This window comes from Aquarana catesbeiana, linkage group LG10 (assembly GCF_042186555.1).
Source record: "Aquarana catesbeiana isolate 2022-GZ linkage group LG10, ASM4218655v1, whole genome shotgun sequence".
Taxonomy (NCBI): Eukaryota; Metazoa; Chordata; class Amphibia; order Anura; family Ranidae; genus Aquarana; species Aquarana catesbeiana.
Window position 1 is genome coordinate 2,446,886 of NC_133333.1, and position 21,928 is coordinate 2,468,813.

The following is a 21,928-nucleotide window of genomic DNA, read 5'->3' on the forward strand; positions in this document are numbered from 1 at the left end:
AGATGGAAATACATGATAACCTAGCATATGGTGACCAAAAAGATTTGTGACATCCTAAAACTCTACGCGTTTCGTGGATCCCTGTCCACTTCATCAGGAGTAGATGCAAGAGATTATCTAAAGAGATAAAAAAAAAATGCCAGAATAATAATATCTTATAGTAAGTGAATAACTCCCCAATAAAGAGGGAGAGGGAGATAAGAAGAAAGGGGATTCAATTGGGCATATAGCCTCATTAATTACAGGTCAGTTTACAAAGATTATCCCAGCAGCCATGGAGCGGGGGATGCAAAGGGAACATCTTTCCCGGGGACTGTGGAAGAGTAGCCCAATCAGGGCATAAGACAAATGGAGGGCGGACCCGGTTTCCATGACCAATGAATCAAGGAATTTAAAAAATCGATAATGGCACCTCTAGCCAGTATTGGTCTGTAAAAACTATATATATATATATATATATATATATATATATATATATATATATATATATATATATATATATATATATATATATATTGGGTATATGACTTCTAAATACACATGATACAAAATATAAGTGACCAAAAAAGCGGCAAAAAAGGTGAGAAAGGGGACTGTGCTTATAGAGAATTGTACCCTTTCTCTTTAAGCACAGTCCCCTTCCTCACCTTTTTTTGCCGCTTTTTGGTCACATATACTTTGTATCATGTGTCACAAGTGGGGTTGTCTCCAGAGCTGTGCAGATACCATCAGTCAGGCCAGTCAGGCCACAGCTCAAGGAGCCCCTTAGCAACCGCTGGAGGAGCCCTGGAGTTCTAAGGAACCATAATTGGGAAAGGCTTCCCTATAGTGACATCCAGAACCCTTTTTGCTTCCTTTGCCTATGTTTTATGATTGAACATTTTGGCGGTGCTTTGTCATGTTTTTGGGGCTGTGCTCGATATATGCAAAGAGAGATCACACAAATACTTAAAAGTATAACATTTATTAAAAGTAATGACAGATACAGATAAAGAAAATTTAACAAGAATACTTAACTAAAGATGCTGTTTCGCCACGGAGTCCCCCATAAAGGCATGGCCAGGTAAGCAGACCAGACGCTTGCGTGATATATGATGCAGCGCTGGAGACAGGACTCAAATCTTACCAGTTTTGGCTGTGGTAATATAGAACTTGAATATAAGGAAAAGACCACCTCCGGCCAACTCCCCTTGTAAGCAACAATATGACCTTCTAAGGAGGCACATTCCTGAAGGAGAGAGGGCTGACTTGTCCATAGAGTCAGCTAAACGTTACCAGAATAACCAAGGTGTTAGAAGCTATATTAGATATTTATGAGGCCAACCTTAATAAGGAATATGAAATAAGCAATATCCCTATCAAGCACATAGGACAGTGAAGAGTTGAGTGGTGGGCCCTGATTGTGTTGTATGAAGGTTTATCCTTGTATATAATTTGTGTAAATTGGAGTCTGTGGAATGTTCCCGAATGATGTCATAAATATATGAATGGTAACTTATACAGAGAAATGTCAGTCCTATATCTAACCCATACTTTGTATTACGCTGCCATCTCCCAGGGCTCTCCTCTACCTGCAGGATATTGAGGTTTGTCTGATTTCCATCTCCAGTATCCAACAAACTGCTCTGTTACATTGTATCCCCTTTATATGTATTCTGTATCCCCTAAACCCTGACCCTCCCCCATTATCTCTCCACTGTCATGTCTCAGCCATTCTTTCCATATAATCCCCTCCTGATCAGCAGAACCCAGGTAGACTCCCTGAGGGCCCCACCCTGCCCAGGGCTGTAATGGGTAGTGAACTCTGTGGTTGTTGGGATCTGTGGATCTGAAATGTGGAAATATTCTCATTCTTACAGCAGGCTCCCACACCAGACCCATCACCGTCACCGTGGAGGAGCAGCGGGTTCAGAGCGTACGCCAGGGATCTGACGTCACCTTCATATGCACTGCAAAGAGTGTGGTGAGTGTGATGGGGCGCATTCAACGTTTAGTTTAACCGCTTAGTTTCTGTCAGGTTTAGCCCATTCCTGGCCAGGGTAGCTTTAACATTTTGTAGATGTGAGTATGTGTCAAATTTTCCTCCCTTTTTTCTTTTTCAGCATTTTAATGATAAAATGTAGCAAACACAGGACAACGCCATTATATTGGCCAGGGTGATGGGGGGAAATAAAAGTGCCACATAATGGATCAGGATTAGACAATTCAGTGTATGACGCTGCGGATCCTATAAAGGCTTTTTATAGCGCCCAGTGCAAAGCCCATACCTTCCAGCAGGGGTCCTGGGGAAGAGCTCAGGCTCTATATATTTCACAGCTTGGAAGTCTATGTCTATTAATCCCGGGAGGGGGGGTCAGGGGGGGTCTCACTTTGGCTTTTTTCTTAATGAGCTTTAATATGACCAAGAGCCTGTGATCACATGACCAATAACCACCCTGATTGGCTCCAGCCATCACTGTGGGCGTCAGCTTTCTAGCTTCACCAATATTGGCAGACTCAGTTGTCCAGTTAGGAGGCCCCATCCAAATAATCATAAGAGGCCTGAAACTAGAGATCAGAGGCCAGAGACAAGAGGCTGGGATAAGAGGCCTGGCTAGAGATCATAGGCCAGAGACGAGAGGCTAGAAATTAGAGGCCAGAGCCTAGGGATCAGAGGTGAGAGGCTAAGATCAGAGGCTAGAAATTAGAGGCCGGAGGTAAAAGGCTGAGATCAAGGGTCAGACCCTAGAGATCAGAGGCCAGAGACGAGAGGCTGAGATCAAAGGCTAGAGACCCATCTGTAGGTATCGGTGGCCTTTCCTGTAAATCTTGTGTTATCCATAACCAACCATTGTTCTCCTCTCTCTCCTCCAGTCTCCGGCCTACACGTTGGTTTGGACGCGTCAGAATAATGGGAAGCTCCCAGAGAGAGCGATGGACTTTAACGGAATCCTGACCATCCGTAATGCACAGCCTGAGGATGCCGGGATTTACATCTGCACCGGCTCCAACATGTTCGACATGGACGAGGGCAATGCGACACTCCATGTTCAAGGTTGGTGAAAGAGTCACCATTAGACCCCTCCATCCTCCACCTCACTTGCATGGTGCTAAATCTCCTCCAGTCTCCTACCTGCTTGCATGTCCAGTAGCTGATCTCCCCAGCGTGCACGTCTTTCGTAGGCTTTCCTTGGCTTCTAGGCTTTGGCTGGCACCATTTTCTGTGGAAGTTCCTCCCGGTCGTGTGCCGTAACACCAAAGATGTGTTTGCATGCTGGAATGCCCTCCTCCATGACTTCTGTCTGTCTCTTCACCCTTCAACTTATCTAATCAGGACTCTCCATTAATCTGATTGGACGCTTATGCTGCCTGGGCCCGCACCACCTGTGATATCATATGATTTCAGACAGCCAATAAAAACCACTCTGCTTTCCACCGCTAGCAGATCCCTCCCTCTCCATCACACACTTGCCTTCATTGCTTTTGTGCACTCAGCTTCTGCCTACTTATTTCAATTATGGAAGCCGCCATCCCACGATCAGTGATCACCAATGTGCTTTTCTTTAATATCTCTTACATGCAAAATGTTGTCTATGATTTTCAATAAATGAGAACTGAACACCAACTGTCCATGTGCTAAGTGGCAGCTTCTGATCAATACACAGCTTTGTGTAGCTCCTCATGCCAGATATAGAAAGTGAGGGGGACAGGTAGCGAATCCAGGAACCAGTCACACCTAGGAGCCATTCTTTTTTGTTTTTTTTGTTTTTTTAATATAGAAGTCATGGAATGTGTTCTCCATTAGACTGCAGTAGAAGAGTATGGCCTGAGCATTGGTCCACCACTAGTATTAGACTGCAGGAGAAGAGTATTGCCTGAGCATTGGTCCACCACTAGTATTAGACTGCAGTAGAAGAGTATTGCCTGAGCGTTGGTCCACCACTAGTATTAGACTGCAGTAGAAGAGTATTGCCTGAGTGTTGGTCCACCACTAGTATTAGACTGCAGTAGAAGAGTATGGCCTGAGCATTGGTCCACCACTAGTATTAGACTGCAGTAGAAGAGTATGGCCTGAGCGTTGGTCCACCACTGGTAATAGGCGATGAAGGGCCATTACATTACTGTAGAATACTTTGTAGGACTAAAAGTGGTAGTGCCATTCAGACAAAACACAAGATCCGAAAATTGTGTGAAATATTCTGATTCTGAATGGTAGATCTCCATCTCCTGCCATATAGGTCAATGTTCTCATGGGAGGATCAGCCAAGCACACCTGTCCTCTCGCCTTCCCTCTGTAGAGTAATCGTACCCAATGCTGTCTGTTCAGGACTGGGCTTTTCTCTCTACATAAAAACAATATAAATAGCATAGTTTTTCAGACTGTAACCTTTACATTTCAATAGTCCTATATCTGATAACTCAAAGACTTTGGAAAACAATGGCAGAAGATACATTGGTCCTATTATATGTGACCTCTTCTGTATCTGCTGCACAGGGGCAAAGGTCACCTCCATTACTGATAGATGAAGATGAGAAACAAGTTTAGAACAGATTGTCTATTTGTAATGTGGCTACTTCAAGAGCGTTCCTTTATATGTAAATGGAGAGCTGTAATATCCCAACCATAACAGGCAATTTATTGGTGAGAACTTGTCTCTGTGGTTTTCTGTGCTATAAATGCAGGAGGTCAGTCCAGTGTTTCCCCATGTTGGCACGCAGTGTATTTCTGGACAATCTTCTAACTACAAGGACATTGTTTTATTTTTACGATGGTGGGTTGCAAAGTTAGGTTTAAATAGACGTGTCCCTCAAGTTTAACCAGTAAGTTCAACTCAATACAAGTGTTCTGTTCAGTGTCTAGGCATCAAGCTATGTCCACCTTGCAGGCGTCGTGTTATGTCCACCTTGCAGGCCTGGTGCTATGTCCACCTCGCTGGTGTCATGCTATGTCCACCTTGCAGGCGTCTTGCTTTGTCCACCTCGCAGGCATGGTGCTATCTCCACGTCACAGGCGTCATACTATGTTCACCGCCCAGGCACCGCGTCCACTATATAAATTTTATGTTGTCTGCTCTGTCTAGGTTGTATTCTGGTGTTTACAGTTCTCCTGACTTAGTCGGTTTCTCCTCTTTCTGACTTGGTGATGGTCTCTTGTACTTTCAGCCATTGTGTAAAAGCTCCACATTCTCAGGAACTCAAATTGGTTGTGTACTGTGGTGGCATAAAGACCTCCATTGTAAGGTTACATTGAAGGTGTGGATGGACATGTTGTATCAGGTGGGTTGGTTTGGATGGTTTTGGCCTGCGTCATGTTGTATCTGGGGGCTAGGGAGGATGGCATGGGTCTGTGTCATGTTGTATCAGGCGGGTTGGTGTGGATGGACTTGGTCTGTGTCATGTTGTATCGGGCAGGCTGGTGAGGATGGTCTTGGCCTGTGTCATGTGTTATCAGATGGGTTGGTGAGGATGGCCTTGGCCTGTGTCATGTTGTATCAGGCAGGTTGGTGAGGATGGTGTTGGCCTGTGTCATGTTATATCAGGCTGGTTGGTGAGAATGACCTTGGCCTGTGTCATGTTGTATCAGGCAGGTTGGTGAGGATGGTGTTGGCCTGTGTCATGCTGTATCAGGCAGGTTGATGAGGATGGTCTTGGCCTGTGTCATGTTGTTTTAGGCAGGTTGGTGAGAATGGTCTTGACCTGTGTCATACGTTATCAGGTGGGTTGGTGGTGAGGATGGCCTTGACCTGTGTCTTTTTCAGGCAGGTTGGTGAGGATGGTGTTGGCCTGTGTCTTGTTGTATCAGGCAGGTTGGTGAGGATGGTGTTGGCCTGTGTCATGTTGTATCAGACGGGTTGGTGCGGATGGACTTGGCCTGTGTCATGTTGTATCAGAAGGGTTGATGAGGATGGACTTGGCCTGTATCATGTTGTATCAGGAGGGTTGGAGAGGATGGCCTTGGCCTGTGTCATGTTGTATCAGAAGGGTTGATGAGGATGGACTTGGCCTGTATCATGTTGTATCAGGAGGGTTGGAGAGGATGGCCTTGGCCTGTGTCATGTTGTATCAGAAGGGTTGATGAGGATGGACTTGGCCTGTATCATGTTGTATCAGGAGGGTTGGAGAGGATGGCCTTGGCCTGTGTCATGTTGTATCAGGCGGGTTGGTGAGGATGGACTTGGCCTGTATCATGTTCTATCAGGAGGGTTGGTGAGGGTGGCCTTGGCCTGTGTCATGCTGTACCAGACGGGTTGGTGAGGATGGACTTGGCCTGTGTCATGTTGTATCAGGCAATGATGTGCTCTGTATCGTCTTAGCAGAGCAGGTTCTAGCCTTGAAATGTAGTCTTCACTAAAAAGTACAGAAGAAAAGAATCCTGAGAATGTTGGAGCAAACTAGAGGGGATTTCTAGTGGTGTCTTATGTGGTTGTGGGATATTTTGGATGGAGGGGTTTATAATGTCACAAACTTCAGGATGAAGAAATCCTGTGGAAGGGCGATAGAGATGGCCGCCACGTGGAGTTGAGGAGTGATGGGTCCTGGAGGATGGAACAAATGCATTTTGTATCTACACTATACAGCCTAAAAAAAATGTACTGACTTGTATATGAGAGACTTTATATGCCTGAAGACCTGGCATGCTCAGTCTCCACTGGAGAAGTTCCCTCAACAAGCTTCTGCCCACTTCTCATCAAGATCAGTGGGATGTTGAATGGACCCAACTGTGAAATAGAAGCTACTGTCAATGTATACCTCAACACACGGATATACCTCAAAATCTAATTATATACCTCAGTATACAAATCCTGCGCCATATACCTCGATAGATACAGTGGCAAGAAAAAGTATGTGAACCCGGTGTAATTGGTTTTCTGGGTGTGCTCAATAAAGACACAAGAAATTAGAATTGTGTGTCATCAGCTTAAGCACATTGTGTTTTTCTATTGCAGTGGTTCTCAACCTTTCTAGTGCCGTGACCCCTTGATTAAATTTCTCAAGTTGTGGGGACCCCTAACAGTAAGATTATTTTCGTAGCGTGGGTTATCAGCGTCCAAGGCAAGACAAGTAATTTGCGCCCCTAACCCACGGACATTTAGTGCTCCGTTAGTGACCCCCGGCAAATCATCATTCGACCCCCAGGTTGAGAACCACTGGTCTATTGTGATATACAGTAGATGAGAATCAGATCACATTATATGGCAAATTATTGCAGAAAACCTGGTAATTCCAAGGGGTTCACATACTTTTTTTTGCCACTGTATATAGTGAAAAGTACACTTCAGTACACAAATATACCCCCAAATATATAAATCTTGTGGTGCTATATTCCTCACCCTACAAAGTGCAGTGAGAGACACTGAATGGGTAAAAATTTGTCAACACCTGACCATCACACCTATATCAGCTTGTTGGACATCCCATTCCAAATCCATGGCCATTATTATGGAGTTGCCCCCCTTTGCGATTTACAACATCCTCCACTCTTCTGGGAAGTCTTTCCACAAGATTTTGGAGGGTGTCAGTGGGAAATTGTGCCCATTTGGGAGGTCAGGTACTGATGTTGGATGAGAAGACCTGGCTCACTTGTTGGGTCCCATGTTGGGCACCAGCAAAAATACCTGGCATTCCATTGGTGTTTCAATTTATCTCAAAGGTGTTCAGTAGGGATGAGGTCGGGGCTCTGTGCAGGACACTCGAGTTCCTCCACACCAAACTGGTCAAACCATGTCTTTATGGAGCTGGCTTTGTACAAAGGGGGGCACAGTCATGTGCAATCTTATGCCATCAAACTTAGATGTACTTGTTGAACATCCAGTTCCAAAGCCATGGCCATCATTATGGAGTTGCCCACTCTATAATATCCTCCACTCTTCTGGGAAGTCTTTCCACAAGATTTTGGAGGTGTCTGTGGGAATTGTTGCCCATTTGTGAGCTCAGGTACTGATGTTGGATTAGAAGACTTGGCTCACATGTTGGGTCCCACGTTGGAAACCAGGAAAAAGACCTGGCATTCCATTGGTGTTCCAATTCATCCCAAAGGTGTTCAGTAGGTCAGGGCTCCGTGCAGGACACTCAAGTTCCTCCACACCAAACTGGTCAAACCATGTTTTTATGGAGGTAGGGCACAGTCATGTGCATTATTATGCCATATGGCCAAATCTTTGGAATGGGATGTCCAACAAGTCCATCTAGGTCTCATGTTAAGAAACCCACAAAGTCATGGCCATCATTATGGAGTTTCTCCCTACATAATATACTCCACTCTTCTGGGAAGACTTTCCATAATATTTTGGAATGTATCTGTGAGAATTTGTGCCCATTTGTGAGGTCGGGAACTAATGGATGAGAAAACCTGGCTGACACATTGGGTGCCAACAAAAAAAAAAGACCTCATTCCAAAGGTGGGGGTACAGTCATGCTGGAACAGAAAAGAGTCTTCACCAAACTGTTACCACAAGGTTGGAAGAGCACAATTGTCTACAATGTCTTTGTATGATGGAGCATTACCAGAACCCTTCACTGAAGACACCTGAACTCCAACATCTGGAGGGGGGTTCTACATAGAACTGGCCATATAGTGAAGGTGTGATGTTCGGGTGTCCACAAACCTATGCCAATTGATTGTGAACACAGGATGCAGCAACAAACGATGGATACGTACATGTGCACCGTATGCTGGCTCTGCCCAGGGTACACTAATAAATGCTACTTGTTCACATGGTGTTTCTTTTATTTTTTATTTAAATAGTGATATGAAGATTGTTGAGGTGAGATATTGTTCTGTGTTTAATCCCTGACATATGTGAAACCTCCTGTAGAGACGACACGACATCCTTCATATCACAACCTGTTATCCACACATATTCTATATAGGTATTTTTTGCTGTTTTGTATATATATTCTATGTCCATTCTCTTGTATATAGAAGGCAGCTCCGCTGCTGACCACCAATAAAGCACATGGCTTCCATGACCCTCCGCCTCTGTTTTATGTAGCTGTGATGGGACACGGGGGGGAGGGGTGACCAGAGACCCAAAACAAGCCGGAACTGGGGGCAGTAAAGTAACATTGTAGAAAAAGTCTGCTACATGTGATTGGTTGGAAAGGTCTTATTTAAAGTGTATGTATAGCTAAAGCTTGATTAGGAGATGAGTTACAGCCCTGTCTGCAAATTATTTTTTATGGTCTTTACCCTTCGGGGGATTTCCCTTTACTTTCTGTCCTGGAGACCCAACAGGTGATGAGAAGAAGTCTCTCTTCTAGAACTTTTTTCCTGACACCAACATGGCAGCATACATGTGATATAGCTCCGCCCTGATATCCACCCACAGTACCTGTCTATAAATGGAAAGCTAGAGCAACCTCCCCCATTCTCCGTACATCAATGGACTTTGACGGAATGACGGGCCAGGCTTCCATGTCCATTGTAATAAAGTTTGATTATACGTTTTTAGCCCTCCCTGCTTCACCCATAATGTATGTATGCTGCCAGGTTGGCATCAGGAAAACGGAAAATTGTATCAAATATTTACTGTAATTTACCTTTCCTGACGCCAGTCCATGGCAGAATGCCCACCCTTCGTTTCTTGATCGTCTTCTTTTTATGGAGAATGGGGGAGGTTGCTCTGGCTTTCCATTTAGAGATTTAAATGGGTCCTGTGGGTGGATATAGGGGCAGAGCTATATCACGTGTATGTTGCCATGGATTGGCGTTGGGAATTGAAAATTATGGTAAGTATTTGATACAATTTTTAAAAAACATTTGGCATAGAGCAAGGGAAGGTCAACTGCTGATGAGTTTACTTCCTCTTTGTTTCCCTGCAAAGGTAAAGCATAATGGGCTACTATGCATCGCATCGCATCGCATCGCATCGCATAGTAGCCCATTATGTGTCACTTACCTGACAAGGGAGCCTGCGATGTCACCGCTGTCCCTTCTCCTACGAAGAGTCCATCTTCTTTCCAGGTATTGCGGCTCCGGCGCTGTGATTGGCCGGAGCCGCGATGACTACACTAACGGCATGATTGCCGTTAGAAACGGCACGCTCAGTGCGCCTGCTTGCCGTTGTCTACGGCGCATGCGCCGTAGACAGTGGTGCCTGTCTTTTGGAAATATCTCCTTAACCATGTAAGTTTAGGAGATATTTCTTGCACCTACTTAATCTAGGCTTACCTGTAGGTAAAAGTGGTCTGTAAGGGTTTACAACCACTTTAAAGGATCAACTGTCACCTCTTCTGGTGACAACTCTGCAATTTTGGATCTCTCATGTGCCCAATGGGGGCACAGACAGGAATGAAAACCAGACGGGGACAACCCTATCCTAACACACATGCAGGATAATGGCACTGCAACCCAATTATGCAATCAGGGCTTTCAAGATCTCTCTGTTTCCACTCACCGTGCCTGACTTACGGTCTCCAGCCCACAACACAAGAGTCCTTCCATGTAAATAAAGTCGGCAACCAGGTGAGAAAGAATCAAATTTCTCTTTATTTCGTCCAAGGAGTACATGCGTTTCAGCCTATCAAGGCTTTACTCGTAGTTCAGGTAAGGCCTTGATAGGCTGAAGCGTTAGAGTTTGCTCTGTTTGGAACATGTACCCCTTGGAGGAAATAAATAGCATTTTTTTTTAATCCTCAACCTGGTTGCCGACTTTATCTACACAGCCCTATCCTGCTTCATCAAAAAAGACAAAGGTACGGGTTGAGCTTTGGTACGTTATACTGGATGTAAAAGCATCATTTTTTTCTGAGGACGTCCTGTACAAATATTGGACAAATTCCATGTGTATGGTTGTGAATTTGTACAATAAAGTTGGTTCCTACTTATCCACAGAGACCTCCAAGACACAGATGTTTTATGGACCGTTTGAGACCTTTGAAGGACACAGTCCGTGTAAGTTGGCATGGAGTGCTCCAACCCATTGAGCACTGTGACTGTAGCATGCCAAACTGCCTGATCCCCCCCATCTTGCAGTCATGATCCATATCATACCGCCATGAATGCCAGAGACTGCCTCTTTGCATGTGGGAGCAGATCCATCACCCCATATTGTGTGTGTGTGTGTGTGTGTGTGAGCGTCATTTAGCGGTCAGATGTGGGTACAGATACTGACTAATATTGTGTGTCTGTGGTGTGTGATGCTAATTTCCAGCTCCCTGTGACTTCACCATCACACATGACTTTGGCTTTCTTCCATCCCATCAACCTGAACTGCAGTACCTACCCAGCTGTACTGTGTGTGCAAAGCACTATTTGTTACCCTAAAGAGCTGGCCAGCTCCAGCAAACCTGGAAATAAAGTAGTTAGCTGCCAGTACATGCTGGGACTTGGAGGTCCTCGATCGGAATAGGTTGCATGACGCATGACCCTATGAGAAGATTCCTCTGACTTAGTTTAGTTGATTTACGAAGACTGGAGATTGCAAAATCTGGTGCAGCTTGGCATTGGTAGCCAATTCGCTTCTAACTTCAGCTTGTTCAGGTAAGCTTTGACAATAAAACCTGGAAGCTGATTGGTTACTATGCACAGCTACACCGGATTTTCCACTCTCCAGGTTTAGTAAATCCACCCCAGCGTCTCAGGTAAAAATTGATGATGAGGCTGACTTATCAAACCTAGAGAGGTGGAAAGTGTCTGTGTTACCTGTAGTAAACAGTCAGCTGCCAGGCTTAAAAAACACAGTTTTTCCTTCTCAAGTTTTAAAACTGCCCCAATGGATCACATGACACTGGAGGGGGGCAAGTATGTAGCTATATCTCAGGATGTTTGACACTCCAGGAGCTCATCGTATGATCGTGGGTTATGATGTGTTTGCTGTAATGTGTTCTTCACCATATTGTAGCCGGAACAGGGACCCACCCCACAGCTATGATTGAACCCAGACAGCTGACTGTCCAGCAGGGTCAACCAGCAGAGTTCCGCTGCACAGCTTCCGGGAACCCCCCTCCTACAGTGGAATGGACAGGTAAGAAGATGGAAACAGGGAATGACCTAAGAACTTGGCTAGTAAGATGACCATTAATCCACCTACTGTGTCACTTTTAGGTGGACAAAATGGAGGCATCCCCTATAGAGCAAGCATCCAGGGAGGTGTCCTCAGATTCCCATCCATTCAAGTCTCTGATGAGGGTCAGTACACCTGCATCGTCCGCAATAGTCATGGGCAGCACATTGCCAGGGCTGATCTGCGAGTACACAGTGAGTAGTGTGGACAATGATCACAAAAAGGTTTTACTCTATCAATGTGTGAAATGTGCAGGACAATTGCATAATCCCATCTGGGAAGTCTGCTGTTCCCAAACATGATTAAGGTTCTGTAGCAATGTGGAGAAGCAGTAGATGCTGGAGCTCAATTTTTCTACCAGGTCTTAGCTGGAGCTCAGCTCTTCCACCAGGTTTTAGCCAGCTGAGGATCAGCTATTCTACTAGGTCATAGCAGAAGTTCAGCTCATCTAGCAGGTCTTAGCCAGCTGAGGCTCTGCTATTCTACTAGGTCTTAGTCAGCAGAGGTTCAGCTCTTCTAGCAGTCTTAGCTGGAGCTCACAGATTTTTTTACTGGGTCTTAGCCAGCTTGAGCTCACAACTCTTCTAGCAGGTCTTAACTGGAGCTCAGCTCTTTTAACAGATCTTAGTCAACTGAGGCTTAGCTATTCAACTGGGTCATAGCAGAAGTTCAGCTTTTCTACCGGGGCTTAGCCAGCTGAGGCTCTGCTATTCTACTAGGTCTAAGTCAGCAGAAGTTCAGCTCTTCTAACAGTCTTAGCTGGAGCTCACAGTTTCTTTACCAGGTCTTAGCCTGCTGGAGCACATAACCCTACTAGATCTTAGCTGAAGTTCAACTATTCTGCCAGGCCATATAGTCAGCTAAAGCTCAGGTCTTCTACCAGGTCTTAGCCAGCTGAGGCTCAGCTATTCTACTAGGTCTTGGTCATTAAGAAGTTCAGCTATTCTACCATATCTTAGTGAGTTGAGACTCAGCTATCCTACCAGGTCTTACTTGAAGTTCAGCAGTTCTACCAGGTCTTAGGCAGCTGAAGTTAAGGTCTTCTACCAGGTCTTCTTCACTTTGGCACATATATGAAACTTTTATTGTATGCATGTAATTTGTCTCTCTGAGGTGAATACGAGTATCCAGGTTCATCTTATGTCCTTGTGTCCCATGCACCAGTAGGTGGGAATCTTCCAGTTGTCCAGGTGAGCCCAGAACGTACTGAAGTCAGAGAAGGCGACACAGTCCGTCTGTATTGCAGAGCTGGTGGCACTCCTATGGCGACAATATCCTGGAGGAAGCAGGGTGGCATTCTACCACCACAGGTCAGTCTGGAATTTGGTTCCTCTTGCTCCTAAATCTCGACAAAGATTTGGTCCCGTGTATTGGCGCTATTACAGATTCTGCAGGTCTATGCAGATGAGTCTTCTTAGTGAAGGACAATTTTCCCTGAGGTTTTAGAGAATGTGCCCAGTCATGTAACGACTTATAAAAATACCTTGAACAGAGCTCCTCCCTCATCCATCAATATCATGGTCAGATCAGGAAACACTAGAGCCAATCTGCACTAAACCCGCATTACACCCCAATGCTTGGTGTGAAACTCTCCCAGGGTTTGTCGGAACCAATTTGATGTTTCTGTAGGCGTATCTCCTGCACACTGTGCTCTGCTTCTGTCTGTGATCTCCCTTTGATGCACACAAGTCCACCAAGCTTTACTAACTCCTCCACCTTAAAGGCTTGCTTGTTCAGCTGCTCACATTTTACTTACATAGCTTGCGGAACGCTTGGTGAAGCAAAACAAAACGTCCGGGGTCAGGAGTGTCCTTTCTACTTCACTCGGGGATAAAAGCCATTCTTCACCCGAAGATCAATTTCCCGAGTGGAAACATTTCCATATTAATAATTAGAACTGGGGACATCAATGATTGGAGGAATGGGTCTGCCATTATTACATCATAATACATAATTGTCCTTTCACTACGTACATCTGATGTCCCCCTTTTCCTTTCCTGTACAGTCTTTAGTAATAAAACATTTCTCAGGATTTATATATTGACCTTTTTTATATTTATTGTGATATATCATATTATATGGGAGACTTCTTATCCCTTTTCCCAGGGTCCAGCCGTACCAAAAAAGCGGACTTTAACCCTTTAAGGACCACCCCACGTACCTGGACCTGATTTTCTTCTTCAGCTCTAGGGCGCGCATGCGCGTGCTGCCGGAGCCCCGCTTCCGCTGTGATTGGATACAATCAGCAGGTCTCACGGACGCGATGTCCTCTGGGAACCCGGGGATCGTTCATGGGGAGAGGCAGAATGGCGGTCTGTCTATGTAAACAAGGCGGACCGCCATTCTGCCAGAGAGGGAATGGGAGATCTTGTGTTTCTGCTAAGAAACACAGATCTCAGTTTTCCTTTAGTCAAGGCACCCCCACACACACACACACACACACACACACACACAGTTAGAAAACACTCATAAGGAACACATTTAACCCTTTGATCGCCCCTGATGTTAACGCCTTCCCTGCCTGTGTCATTTATACAGTGACAGTGCATTTATTTTAGCACAGATCACTGAATTGGTGTCACTGGTCAGCAAAAAGTGTCACTTAGTGTCAGATTTGTCCGCCGCAATGTTGCTAAAAACCGCTGATCTCCGCTATTACTAGTAAAAAATATTAAAAAAAACATAAAAAGTCCATAAATCGATCCCATAGTTTGTAGACGCTATAACTTTTGCACAAACCAATCAATATACACTTATTGGGATTATTTTTTTTACCAAAAAACACTTATTGGGATTATTTTTTTTACCAAAAATATGTAGCAGAATACATATTGGAATAAATTAATGAAGAAATTAGATTTTTTTTTAAATTTTTTTTTATTGGATGTTTTATAGCAGAAAGTAAAAAATATAGTTTTTTTGTTTTTTTTCAAAGTTGTCGCTCTTTTTTTGTTTATAAAAACCGCAGAGGTGATCAAATACCACCAAAAGAAAGCTCTATTTGTGGTAAAAAAAGGACATCAATCTTGTTTGGGTACAGCGTTACACGACCGTGCAATTGTCATTTAAAGCGGCGCAGTGCCGTATCGCAAAAAATGGCCTGGTCGTTAAGGGGGTAAAACCTTTCGGGGCTTAAGGGGGTTAATATGCCTTCAATAGTTAACCACAATATTGCATGACATATATAAAAATAATTTTTATTGTGACGTATTTTATTACATAGAAGTTAAAGTTCTATTAAAGGTTTGGCTTTTAAGAAAAAACAAAAAATAAACATGTTATACCGGCTCTGTAATGGTTTTGCACAGAGCAGCCCTGATCCTCCTCTTCTCGGGTCCCCTGCCAGCGCTCCTGGCTCCTCCTCCTTGACCAGTGCCCCCAATAGGAAGCCGCTTGCTATGGGGGCACTGGTGCGTGCTCGTTCCTGAGCCCTGCTGTATGCATCCAAAAGACACATAGAGCTGCGGCTCGGCCCCGCCCCCCGCTCTCTCCTCATTGGCTCACTGGCTACGATTGACAGACGTGGGAGCAAATGGCTCCCGCTGCTGTCTCAGCCAATGAGGAGAGGGAGTCCTGGGACAGCCGAGGTTCCCGTGCACATCGTTGGATCCAGATGGAGCTCAGGTAAGTATTGGGGGGGGGCTGTGGGGGGAGCAGAACACAGAAGGTTTTTTACCTTCATGCATAGAGTGCAAAAACCTTCACCCTTACAACCACTTTAAAAGATAGGCAATTTTTTGGTAGCTTGCAAATCCAAGGGTAATGATATCAAGCAACTTTATTTGATATTCAAAGGGGGTGGCAATGAGGTTGACGCGTTTCGTTGGATACCCCGCTTCCTCGGGGACCTTAGACCTCCCATAAATAGATAAAATAGTTTCTACATTTGTACACAAAATTTACAAAAATTACACATCAAAAATGATCTTAATGAAATAATAATATTAACATTTTAACAATGTAACCCATCTTCCGGGGCCGGGGGGGCGGGAGAAAAATCCCCCCCTTTGCGTTCAGGGCGGGTTGACTATCCAAACAGCAGGGAGAGCTGTTGGAGGGGAATTCCCCCCCTCCCCTCTCACAGCTAATCTACATATACATCCCATAATACCCAAGGCAGACAGACACAATAGAACAATGGAATACAGCCACACCCCAAACGACCCACCAAAGAGTCCACAACAGCATGAGACAATATACAATATATACAATATATACAACATTCCAGTGTGGTTGTACAGTGAGTCCGATTAGTACAGATCACAGTGGGGGTTCTCAGTCACCCTGTGCCCCTAATATACACAGGGAGACTTACACATAGGAGGGGCCGGGGGAGCTGGACAAGGAGATTGCAGAGCTCTCCAAGGTAAGCTGAGTTCCACAAACACCCCACCCAAAGTGACTCCCGTCACAATATATATATATAATTATTTAAATATGAAAATAATCACAATGACAAAATAACATCATCATTATTCCTGTTGAAGGTTCACCTTCACACCTTCACTCCAAAGTTGAATAAATTCCAAACACGACAGAAGACAACCCCAGAAAAGCTCTCACCGGGCCACGGGGGAGAAGAATGATCACCATCAAAACCAAACTACAAACAAGAAACAAACATACAAAATGAAAGGACTCTCCTAAAAAGTCCCGGATAATACTGCAGCTGGGGGGGGGCACAAAACTCTGGTTCCCCTAAAATAAATTGGCCCATATTTGTATCTCAAATTTAATTTATTACGTCATCCCTTTTCCCAGAAGCCTCTCCAAATCTACATTCCTTATATCATTGTGCCCAAATCAGTACCCTAAGTGCCCATACTGGGGCCAATACTATAACTGCATCCGATGTTTCTACCCCCCCCTTGTAGGGGAAGATTGCATTTGCTTTTGCAGCAGCTGCTTGGCATTGAGTGTTGCTGGTATTCTTTTGGTTAACCAGAATGGCCTTCTGCAGGTCGGTTAGTCCTCGCTGTAGATAAGTTATTCTATAGAAGAAATTCTAAAATCTGGGCCTTTCTTTATCTTTTTCTTCCAGTCTTCCTAGCTTACTAACCCATTCCATCTGATCTCACTCTCTTTGACTTTCTGTTCCTCCTCACTATGCCGGCGGCCACCTGTCCCTCCGCACAGGCCCTCACCTCTCTCGGTTTCCTTCACTTTCGAAGCAGCAGCCTGGAAGCCATCCACAGACGGATCCAAGAGCTGCAGGTATCTGCGTCCATGATCCCCAGATACATAAAAGTCTTCATTTGCATTTAGCTGTTTGCAATGTGTTAGCTCTCATCAGTGCAGGATATGGAAAGCATGGCCTCTGTGGAAGAGACATCACAGCCAACCTGTCCTAAAGTTTCTATGCAAAGTCTTAAATATAATACACGAGCAGAGCTTAGCACAGGCATAGAGCGCATTAGGATGAAATCTGGCCTTTGAGTCCATCCAATGGTATGTCTGATTTTTAGGCTCGAGCAGAGAGAACAGACATCGCAACACTTGTGATCCCCTCTATATCTGCAGCCGATGCTGGTACTTACCTGTGTGTTGGCACCAATACCGCTGGCACCTCGGAGGCACGCATCGAAGTGATTGTAGTGAGAGGTGAGTCCAGCAGCCGCATTCTGCTAAGACTTCTGTACAATAAGACGTTCAATCTCTTATTCGTATTCTGTATCTGGTTTCCAGCCACTGGATCTGCCCCTCTGGTGAAGATCGAGCCGTCATCGGATACACTACAGGAAGGACAGACCGTGGAGCTGAACTGTGTGGTGGCATCATACCCGCAAGCTGTGGTCACATGGCACAGGTCGGACCGCCCACTCTCACCAAATCACCAGGTAAACATCCACAATGCTGGGTTATCTTTTTTTTGTATTGGGTTTCATCAATTAAAAATAAGAAGCATAAACAAGCCCACTTCCCCCAGTCTAGGGCCCACTTCTAAAAAAATAAACTAACATACTCAGGGACGGTGCTAGGCTATTTTTTTTAATATGGAGTTGCTCACTTTGGGGCTTTAACATCCTCGACTTTTTAAGGAAAGCTTTCCACAGGATTTTGGAGGGTGTCCGTGGGAATTTGTGCTCATTTGTGTGGTCAGGAACTGATGTTCGATGAGAAGACCTGGCTCACAGTTGGCATTCCATTTCGTCCCAAAGGTGTTCCGTAGGGTTGAAGTCATGGCTCTGTGCAGGACACTCCATTTCCTCCACATCAAACTGGTCACTTTATAGAACTAGACATCTCATTTCAAAAACCAAGGCCATTAATATAGTAAATATACATTTAATCCTAAAGATGTTCAGTAGGGTTGAGGTCAGGGCTCTCAACTCCCCCCCCACCCCCCACCCCCCACCAAACTGGTGAAACCATGTCTTTATGGAGATGTTGGTTGAGAAAACCTGGCTCATTCCAATTCATCCCAAAGGTGTTCAGTAGGGATGAGGCCAGGGTTCTGTACAGGACGCTTGAGTTCCCCCATACTAAACTGTTCACACCATGTCTTTTTGGAGCTGGCTTTGTACACAGGGGGCACAGGCATGGTGGAACAGAAAAGGGTCTTCATCAAACTGTTACCACAAGGTTGGTTCACATACATTTGGCCATACAGTAAAGGTCTTCATGTTCTTGTTTGTCTGGATAAACAGCTGATCTAATACTCCAGAATTCCAGGGTTCTGTACCATGGCTGCTGCAGTTGGGTTCTCTGCTCGTGGCTAACAATTGGTTGGTTCAGATGGACTTAAAAGTGACTTTTCCATATGTTAACTGTCCACAGCCCTGGCAGACCCAAGAAAAACACAAAATTACGAGTACCTCGTTACAGGTTCCTCTCTCACTGCAGAGATTTTTACAGGAGAAAAAAATTCCATGCCAAAAATGTTCATCAGCAGCCAGCCAGTTCAGTCATCTTCCTGCATGCTGGAGCTGGCACTGCCTTCTGCCATGGGCGCACAAAGCAACTTTGTTATCAGCTCATTGGAGGACCCAAGGATGGCGGGTTATAGCCCCTTTCTTGAGGGGACCCCATTTGACACTGTGTGCTCTTCTATGTGCCCCAACTAAAACTGTCAGATATACCATAAAATCACATAGTTGATATAAAATATTGAATTGGGTTCCACTAGATCGGGGGTCAGCATCCTGTAGATCGCGGACAGGTGACTGGTAGATCTTGGTCTGGGCTCGCTGACCCACAATTCCAAAGCATCAAACAGAGTGCAATGCAGAGGGACTAAAGTTAGAGCTGTAGAAGGGAGCAAGAGCCGCATAAGCCGATGCCTCCTCTGTAGTGCCGACTCCTGTCCCGTGCAAAGTGATACCGACTCTACTCCACCTCTTATGCCAGGTAGCTGTCTCCAGAGTGGTTCCAGCAGCAGGAAAAAAAAGATCTTCAGGTCAGTGTGAAGCAATACATACTGAGCAATTTCACACTGATGTGCTGTGGTTTACCCACACCGTGGGTGCAGTGCAGTGTACCTGCAGCTTTCCTGTAAGTTTGCTGCACTTAGCCATAGACTTCTTTTATGTCCTGCTGTTTTACCACCCCCAACTTTACTTGTGAATGAGCCCTAAGGTGCCGCTGCTGAATGCAACTAAAGGGGTAATGTAAGTGCTGCTCCTCTGAAAAGCAATCTGAGTGTGTGTTGATAGGTGGTGAGCAGGCGGTATGTTGCCTTCTCACCACCTGATTTAAACCCACAATTGCCGTGCAATGCACACGGTTGCGACACGGTAGTAGGGCAATTGGAGGTTTACATCAGGTGTGAGGAGGCGACCCTGTGCCCGGTGATGCTTGACTTCTCCCGTGTTGTTCAGGTAGATCTCCACCACGTTAAGGTTGTCTATCCCTGCACTAGATGCACTGCATTTCAACGACTCTCTGCTGTTACTCTACTGTTTCTGGAATGATTAAGGATTGATAAAGGGTTCTTTAAGGATTAAAACCATCATGGGTCTCTGGTGTAAGAGATATGTAGCCCTATACAATGTAATGGCACTGCTCGTTCCTCTATGTTTAGTCTACTCTTCCTCTCTAAGGTGTATGGCTCCCGGCTCCGAATTCTCCACGCCTCCACAACAGACTCCGGGGAATACATCTGCCGGGTCACTAACGGGTTTGGCACACAGCAGGCCTCCATTATTATTACCATCACCCCAATCTGTAAGTCTTTCTTGGTGTGTCTGCCCTTCAGAACACCTGCAGCTATTCTGGTCTTCTCCTTATGCCTCAATTTTACACCATCTGCTGCACTTATCATCCCTCCCTTGTTTTCCACCTAAACTCTCCCATTTCATCTTGTGTCTTCCTCCAATCTACCAGCAGATCCTTCGGACATCGCTCTTTGCTTCTTTTCCTCCTAGACCGGGATTGGCATTCTTACATTCCCGGTGTTGTTCCTGCGTCTTGCTATGTTTTATGTGTCTTTATGCCCTTCTGTCACCTCTGGCCTGAGTTTGTCTCTCATCATCTCATAGTTTTGTGTTATTTTGTGTCTTCATTGCTCTCTTTTATGCCGTTGGTGCCAGATGTGCATGGACATGTCTTCGGGTTAATGGTTCCTCACGTTTTCTGTCTCATTTCTTCTCCTTTTGGCAGAATCTTCATTTGCCATCAGTCCTTCATGGCCTTGCCTTTCCCTTGCCTTTCACTGAGATTAATTCTTGGTGTATCTATCCTTCAGAGCACCTGCAGCTGTTCTGGTCTTCTCCTTATGTCTCATATTTACACCATCTGCAGCACTTCTCATCATCCCTTCTTTGTTTTCCACCTAAACTCGTCCATTTCATCTTGTGTCTTCCTCCAATCTACCAGCAGATCCTTCGGACATCGCCCTTTGCTTCTTTTCTTCCCAGTCCGGGATTGGCATTCTTACATTCCCAGTGTTATTGTTCCTGCGTCTTGCTATGTTTTATGTGTCTTTATGTCCTTCTGTCACCTCTGGCTTGAGTTTGTCTCTCATCATCTCCTAGTTTTGTGTTATTTTGTGTCTCCCTTGCTCTCTTATATGCCGTTGGTGCCAGCTCTGCATGGACAGGTCTTTGGGTTTATGTTCCTCATGTTATCTGTCTCATTTCTTCTTTTGACGGAATCTTCAATTGCCATCAGTCCTTCTTGGCCTTGCCTTTCCCTTTCACTGCGATTAATTCTCCATTTCCAATCTTCTTTTCTTTTTACTTTACTTTGGTTTTAACCCATATGGTCCATTAGAAGCAGAAAACATTTTTTGCCAATGTCTGCTCTCCCCCAGACTCGGAAAACATTCCCGTACTCAGGATCGAGTCGTCCTCTGGCTCTCTGGTCGAGGGGCAAACTCTGGAGCTGGATTGCCAGGTTTCTGGCTTTCCCGGTGCTGAGGTCACATGGTACAGACCAGGAGTTCCACTTTCACCAAATCATCAGGTAATTTCCTACATGACGTCTAGGAGTCAAAAACAGAGAATGTTGTACAAGGTCAGATACATATACAGAAAGAAAAAGAAATTGCTGAAGCAGAAGAGACAGACGACAAAGGCAACAAGCAGTGCTCTCCAAAGGGAACACACCCTGATGGAATACAGATGTGGGTGCTCTGGCTCTAAAGCATCCTCCAACCTCTGGATACAACATCAAGTAATAGGGAGAGCCGGCAACACCGAAATCCTCTTAAAGATTTTATTCGTTACATAGGCGTGACATAAAAACAACACTGACACGTTTCGGGAAGTAGCCTTGTTCATAGCATGGTGCCGTGAACAAGGTTACTCGCTGAAACGCGTTAGCATGCTTTCTATGTCACTCCTATGTAATGAATAAAGTCTTTAAGAGGATTTCGGAGTTTCCGGCTCCCCCTATTACTTCATATTGAAGCAGAACTGATTGTGAGAGAAGAGTGATAAAGATGCTACAATAACACAACAAAGGTATACATTGTGTATCTGAAATAATAACCACTGGCACAAATA

General features: G+C 45.0%; 1 protein-coding gene across 1 annotated transcript in view; it reads left to right on the plus strand.

The window, feature by feature from the left end:
• The window catches only part of HSPG2 (heparan sulfate proteoglycan 2), a gene marked incomplete in the record, with an annotated part of 205,321 nt that overhangs the window by 139,516 nt on the left and 43,877 nt on the right, over positions 1-21,928 (plus strand). Inside the window, 11 exon segments of the mRNA XM_073601461.1 lie at positions 1,860-1,963; positions 2,854-3,034; positions 10,814-10,873; positions 11,823-11,945; positions 12,026-12,178; positions 13,149-13,294; positions 17,121-17,198; positions 17,450-17,585; positions 17,670-17,821; positions 20,024-20,147; positions 21,235-21,386. Of these exon segments, the coding sequence (XP_073457562.1) occupies positions 1,860-1,963; positions 2,854-3,034; positions 10,814-10,873; positions 11,823-11,945; positions 12,026-12,178; positions 13,149-13,294; positions 17,121-17,198; positions 17,450-17,585; positions 17,670-17,821; positions 20,024-20,147; positions 21,235-21,386 (1,409 nt within the window).